This window comes from Salvia miltiorrhiza, chromosome 5, assembly GCF_028751815.1.
Source record: "Salvia miltiorrhiza cultivar Shanhuang (shh) chromosome 5, IMPLAD_Smil_shh, whole genome shotgun sequence".
Classification (NCBI taxonomy): Eukaryota; Viridiplantae; Streptophyta; class Magnoliopsida; order Lamiales; family Lamiaceae; genus Salvia; species Salvia miltiorrhiza.
In genome coordinates this window covers 8,909,789-8,916,975 of record NC_080391.1, presented here as the reverse complement: position 1 = coordinate 8,916,975, position 7,187 = coordinate 8,909,789, and the positions used below count along the sequence as shown (strand labels likewise).

Sequence of the window (7,187 nt, the reverse complement as noted above, 5' to 3'; positions counted from 1 at the left end):
AGCTTCAATTGCTTCTAAGTTATTAGGTCCACCTATCCAATATTTTGGGCCAGATATACTACGAAGTAGCTCCTTTTTTGTTGCAAAAACCAGTACAATCTAATACAGTAATTGATTAGTCAAAGAAACTTATATTCATACCATACAGTCCTTACTGGTCAATATTATTTATTGGTATTAAATTCAGGAAGATAGATATTTGTGCAATACTTTGTTAGTATTATTTTTTTATTTCTAATGAATTCATGAGTTAGCCACCTATTCATTAGTGCAACACAGTTCAGTAATAATTGTAGTATCTGTTTCGGTTGATTTTAGCAATAACAAATTAAATTATTAATTTAAAAGGGGAGAGAGAAAGGAAGGGGAATTAAATCGAGGGATATTGGAGATTCTGGGAGAATCTTCGTCGTTCAAGCTTTATGATCGACGGTGCGATTTCATTTTAACGATGTGATCAAAAGCGATGAAATGAATACATCAACGAATATACTTAAAAAATAGGACAGTGTGCGATCAGGGATATATATGAATTTGGGCTGCCATCCTGTGGGTTTTGGCGGACTCACTGCATCACTTGAACTCCACCTGGATTCGAGTTCGACCCGACTCAAACAACCCAATTCCAATGGATCATGAGTCAAAATTTGTGTTAAGATTAAGTTGAATTTGGATAAGATTTCAACTGATTCGATTCGCAAATAATAAGACGAGCGCATAGAAGCTTCTGTCTTTAAACTTATATTATTATTATTATTATTATTATTATTATTATTATTATTATTATTATTATTATTATTATTATATGTGAGAGGTGAATAAAAAAATTGTAATTTAAAAAAAACTAACTCTCTCCGTCCTATGAATCATGATTATTTTTTTTTGGCACAAATTTTTAAAAATTGGTATTTTATGTGTTAAATGTGGTAGGTGTAAAAGTAAAAATGTAAATAAAAAAAATTGATCAAATTTAAGGGAACAAACCAAAAAAAAAAACCTTAGTGATGCTTTGTAGGACGAAGGGAGTATCACATAGTCTAAAGAAAATCAGTTTGTAAAGTGAACACAAAGAGTGAAATTTTGATGTGTATAATAATGAGACGTATTTTCCAGGCTGGTTTCTTAAAACAAAAGAAGACAATTTAGAAATTAGAGAAAGTCATAAAAGAAGCGAGAGATACGGTTGTCACGTGCCGCGCATGTGATCCATCAAAGCGTGCAAATTAAGAGAGAGAGGGGCAGCTCCATGGGACTTTAATGCATCATGCTCTCACCCCCTTTGGGTGGTTGTAGCTGCACAGCATATGCTGTATATGTAATTACCGGAGTTTTTCCTCGCCAAGGAAATCACGCTTATTTTCAACTACTATGTCTATTTGCTTCGCTTGTGGGGCCTCACCCTCTTCACAATTTATGTACAGCTATTGTTGTTGATTGCTGCCCTTTGTCCCCACTCACTTAAGCACCTCATTCATGGCTGCCCCAACCCTCTTCTCCTCTCTTTATTCGCCTCCCCCTCCCTAAAATATTGTTTCTTCTCTCCAACTCTTCTTCCTGCTCATACATTCCCACTTTCTTTTATTTTCTCATTTTGGTTGGAGCTCAACGGAAGCCCGTAATGTGGGGACCGCCGCTTCGAAGTTTGCACATTTGTGCTTCAATTCTGCTTCTGCCTCTTCTGTGTGAGCATTTTTTTTAACTTCAAAAACTATTTTTAGGTCTTTGTTTTTGTCTCGTTTGTTGAATGATCTGTTAAGTTTGATGCCTTTCCTTAATCTTGTCAAACTTTTGGGTTTCCAAGAAAGTAGTTGGGTTGGTTTGTATCTGAATGCGGTTTGAGGAGATATGTGTTTGCAAAATTGAGTTTTTGGGGCAAGTTAATTAGTGCTTTTGTCTTTGTGTTATGGATTCCTACATTGGGTATCTCAATCATTGAACTCTGCTGAAGTTTACTGGAATGCTGCTCAGCTCCTTCAATATTGTAATACTTCAAAAAAAAAAAAAAAGAATCCTCCTCACGTGTGGCTGTTTCGTGTTTGAGAATGCCACTGGAATTTTTTTCAAGGAAAACTATTAGGCTTTATAATTGGGGATTCCGTGTTTTTTTCTCTTTTTACGCGTGATTACGAACATTCTCATGATATGGTCCCTCTTTAGTCTCACGACTAATTATGGCATTTAATATGTTAATCAAGAATTAGATAATAGTCATAAGTTTTTCTTATGGCTTCCCCACTTCTGTATTCATCACGAGGAAAAGATTACCAGTGACCTCCATTGGGGAATTCCGGAGAAATAGAAACTCAATTCATGTTCGACAATTCAAGCTAAGCTAATGAATACATTCAAAAGATTTTGCTTGAAAGGTGATTGTCAAGTCTACTGCAGTTCTCACGAGTCTCTATTTTGGACAGTAGTCTAGTCATCTCTGTTTCTGTAGGTAAATGTTGGTCATTTCTGTATAATTGTTTAATTAAGGAGATATTAGATTCAAGTCAACTATGTCAAGATTTTTGAAAATTTTCAGCAATCTACCTTTATACAGTCTGATGAAGCAGTAAAATATAGCTTATCTGTGATTAATAATTTCTGCAATTATGATCTTCATTAACAGTATATTGCATTTTCTTGTGCAAGTATTCAGACATTTTAGGGAAGAAAGTAACTTGATTCAGATTAAGTGAAAACATGATTAACCACTTGAACAGTATGTACTTATAATGATATGCATGATCTATACATTTCAGTCTGGTTTCTTAAATATTCTAAAGTTTCAATCCTTTATACCGGTCACTTGCTGCTTATACAGGTATATGTGAATCATCTGGCAACTTTTTGGATTATTCCAAAAGTTCTGCTCTGCAAGAAAGAAGGGCAGATTTACTTTTACCTGAAACTTCCCCAACTTCTGCTCCTCAGCCATTTCTTCCTCTTCTGGCTCCATCTCCATTAACACCATTCACAAATAGCACAATCCCAAAATTATCTGGTTTGTCTCTCTCACTATATTCTAAAAAATAGACATTAATCTTCATGTCATTCACATTTGTACTAATTTAAATTTGAATCTGTACAGGATTTTGTGTGCTGAACTTTACGGCACTATCAAACATGATGATGGTGACATCAACCGATTGTATGGCTGCATTTGCACCAGTTTTGGCTAACGTAGTGTGCTGTCCTCAAGTGGAGGCTACATTGGTGATTCTCATTGGCCAATCTAGTAAATATACCAATACACTAGCTTTAAATGGAACACTTGCTGCACATTGCCTTTCAGATTTTCAACAGATTTTGGTGGGTCAGGGAGCCAATGATAGTTTATCTAAGATATGCTCCATTCATTCATCAAATCTTACTGGAGGTTCTTGCCCAGTTAGTGATGTTTCTGAGTTTGAGAGCACTGTAGAAACATCTAACCTTCTAGCTGCATGTGGAAAGATTGATTCTGTGAATGAATGCTGTGAGCAAGTTTGTCAGAATGCTATTCTTGATGCTGCTAGGAAGCTTGCCCAAAAAGCTTACAGTCTTCTAAGCCTAGATGGTTCTCATGTGCTGTCTGATCATACAACTAGGATTAATGACTGCAAAAGTATTGTACTACGGTGGCTTGGAAGTAAACTCGAGCCTTCTCGTGCAAAGGATGTTCTTCGAGGACTATCTAATTGCAGAATTAACAAAGGTAAATTTGATCATTGTATGATACTCCCTCGTTCCTAAAAGAGTATACTTAGTTTGTTTGGCATGGGTTTTAATAAATATTAAGTGAGTATGTTGTGAGTGGAGAAAGGGGTCCACTTTTGTGAATGGAGAGGAGAAATAATGCTGGACCATATTGGTAAAGTTATAAATAAGTGTTGAATGTGAGGATAAAAAATAAGGGGTTAATGGTGGGGTCATGTCCAAAAATGGATTGTGCATATTCTTGTGGGACAGACGAAAAAGGAAAGTGAGCACACTCTTTTGAGACAGAGGGAGTATAATCTATTTGTAAAAATTTACTCCAAATGTTGGCTCTGTATTTATATCAACATTATGTTGCTTTTGATATATTTTCTAACACACTTTATACATGCCTAAATTAATGTTGGAAACAGATTATTGAAATAATAATCCCCCCATTGTTTCTAATCCCCAAAAGAAAGAAAGACAAACTTCTATGATTATGATTTCTCTGTAATTCTTTACATCCACTAGTTCTTTTTAGACTCTCAGTACCTCCCAATATATCTTTTGTTCAGTCTATGCATAATTAAAGTGATAACCATTATCCTGTAAAAGCTTGGATTCTTCCTTTACTCTTTATGCCCTTAAAAGGAATTTTCATAAGGTTGGTTAAACTTATTTATTTTAAATTGTTCTTCTGAAAAAGTTCCCGCTCATTTACATGTTCCGCATCGCATATCTCATTTTCTTGGTCAAGTTACTAAGACATGCAACTGAAAAAGATTATGGCATTTCTTGAATGTAGGAAAATTTGAGTATCTTCAACTTCTTTAGAAACTTTACTCTCTTAGATTAGATTTACATTTCAGCAGAATGTCTATTCATTGTCGACTTGAGTTACTGGAGCCTTTACTTTCCTTGTACTTAGTCTAGGCAGTGGACAAGCTGTTCTACACTACTTCTTTTGCCCCACATTTTGATTAATTCATTAAATGTTTTAGTAGAATTTCCTAGATATATTAATTAAATTTTAACTTCTCCTCTCCTCTTACATTGTTATTGCAGTATGTCCTCTGAATTTTCCGAACATGAGCCATGTGATAGAAGGGTGTGGTGCTGTAAAAAGCAATCAGACAGCTTGTTGCAGTTCAGTTGAGAGCTACGTCTCTCACCTGCAAAGGCAGAGCTTTGTCACAAACTTGCAAGCTTTAAATTGTGCTGCCTCACTTGGAGTAAGATTACGGAAAGCAAACATTACCAAGAATGTCTACAGCCAGTGTCATATTAGCCTCAAAGACTTCTCCCTCCAAGGTTAGTTTGGTCTCCGTGGCTACTCACATGTCATTACAACTTAAATGCAGAAAGGGCTGCTGCTAATGCTGAAATTTTTGTTGTTCTGTCATGCTGGTCTGATTGGGCATTGATCACATTACGACTGCAGTTGGTATTCAAGGTATTTTCTAACCTTTGCTTTCACTATTTGTGATCACTATAACCAACTTCATAGGTTTATTTGCACTTTTCAACACCTTTTTTTTAATAGAATTTATGCGCGCTACAAAGTGCACATGAAACCCTGACTATCTATTTAGAACAGATGCTTTATAAGCTTGTCGCACTCGGAGCTGAGAAGTTTAAAAAAGATTATTTTCTTTGTTTTTTTAGTTCTATATCAAATTCAGATATACAACACCTGACACGGTGCAAGCCATTTTTCTCCATTCATGGCATCTACCTTCTTAATTGGCAAGCTGATTTTAATTTCTATTGGATAAAACAAATAGTTGTAAATGAACTAGAATCCGATTATAGTAAACTTGTTCTTGTGCTTTTCATATTTTTACAATTTTTAATTGATTATAATCTCACTTGATCTCATTTTGATTTTGAGTAGAATCCGGATGCCTTCTTCCCAGCTTGCCATCAGATGTCATATTTGACCAATCTGCAGGGGTCAGCTTCGTCTGTGATTTGAATGATAACATTCCAGCTCCTTGGCCTGCAACCACACAGTTGCCTGCTTCATCGTGCAACAAAAGTATGTTTGCTAATCGACTTAGAAACTTAGTATGAATATTGTGCTAATTTTCTGAGATTCTTGAAGGATATTTCTCCTCTGAACTACTCACAAGCATAACTTTTTTCGTGCAGCCATCAAAATTCCTGCCCTTCCTGCAGTGGCTTCTGGACAAAGTAGTAAGTCCATTCTGTACACCATACGATTATTCTACTTAATATTTTTTATACTGCCTTTTGCCATTCTTAAAAGTTTCATGCCGCATACTATAATGATCATCATCCTCGTAAAACTTGGTAAATCAATAGTTTCATGACAAGACAAGAGGGTAAAAACTTAAAAAAAATTATTCACTTTTGATGTTAGTTTTTCCGTAGTGCTGTTGCTTACACGAAAAGTTTTCTTGTATCAGATTTTCAGCAAACGGGCTCGAACTATATACTGTCCTTGATGGCCTCCGTTGGCCTCTTGATTCTGATGTAGAGCCTACTAGAACAAGTTGTGCCTTAATAGATGAGAAGCTAACTCTCTACACATTTGATCTGCTCAAGCTGAATCAATGGTGTCAAAGCGAAAATGCTCAAACTGAAGCCAAGGAAGTGCACCTCCAGCTATGTTCGGACGACCCTCAGTCGAAAATTGACTCAGAGGTTTAAATTTCTTACAGTTACCATTTATATATCTTGTGTGCTAGTCTAATAAATTCTATTTGTAAAGAAGCTTCAAAAGGATGACCAAGTTCTTGTTGATTGCAATGCCTACCGTGTATATTAGTTTGGAATGAATTTTGTTGCCTTACGTGTTGCCTCATTCGTTGATTTATTCGTTTTTCATTCACAATAGTTATGCAATGTGTAGAATGACAATATTTACAACTCGACTTATTTGTTGCCTTGCTATTCTTGTTTCCGCAACTCACAAGGTATCATCCTTTACGTTTGTTTTTAGCATTTTATACTGGAACTCAAGGGGATTACTATTCTAAATATTTGAACATTCCTTTTCCATTTTAACAACACTTGAAGCTTCTTCAACTTCAGCATTCACTTGTTAATGCCTCTAAATAACTATTTTATTAACAAAATATTAATGATTGTTATGAAAATAAATATAATATAAACTACTAATTATAATCACTTTTCTATAAATAGACTATCTTACCTCTAACAAAATTATAATAAAAATAAAAATTTATGTGTTCTTGTTTATATTTTGGATAAGAGATTGAGAATCAGTGTGTGCGTGTTTAGTCGGTTTGGTTTGAAAACCGATCAATTTTTATCGGTTTGATTTTGATCGATTTTCAAACCAATATCGATTTCGCTTTGTTTATACTATGCTACGATCGATTCGATTTCGATTATAAAAAGGGGCTTCAATTTCGATTATTATGTAGATGGTCAGTTCAGTTCAATTTTGAATCGAATCTCAACCTTAGAATTACGGTATGAGTGCATTTCTTTCAAATAGAACGGATTTCTTTTACATTTTTCTTCAACAACCC

General features: G+C 35.1%; 1 protein-coding gene across 3 annotated transcripts; it reads left to right on the top strand.

Moving 5' to 3' along the window:
- The first annotated feature begins 1,156 nt into the window (after positions 1 to 1,156).
- Positions 1,157 to 6,481, top strand: LOC130985757 (uncharacterized GPI-anchored protein At1g61900). Of its 3 annotated transcripts, none has more exons than XM_057908874.1 (7): positions 1,157 to 1,682; positions 2,810 to 2,989; positions 3,077 to 3,682; positions 4,732 to 4,992; positions 5,558 to 5,704; positions 5,818 to 5,862; positions 6,096 to 6,481. In XM_057908874.1, exons 1-4 carry the CDS (start codon positions 1,619 to 1,621, stop codon positions 4,980 to 4,982), a joined length of 1,101 nt encoding a protein of 366 aa, XP_057764857.1. In that variant the 5' UTR covers positions 1,157 to 1,618; the 3' UTR covers positions 4,983 to 4,992; positions 5,558 to 5,704; positions 5,818 to 5,862; positions 6,096 to 6,481. The 3 variants fall into 3 exon arrangements, with proteins under 3 accessions (XP_057764857.1, XP_057764856.1, XP_057764858.1); XM_057908873.1 differs by having other exon boundaries at positions 4,732 to 5,119; positions 5,561 to 5,704; XM_057908875.1 differs by having other exon boundaries at positions 1,258 to 2,366.
- The last annotated feature ends 706 nt before the right edge of the window (positions 6,482 to 7,187 follow it).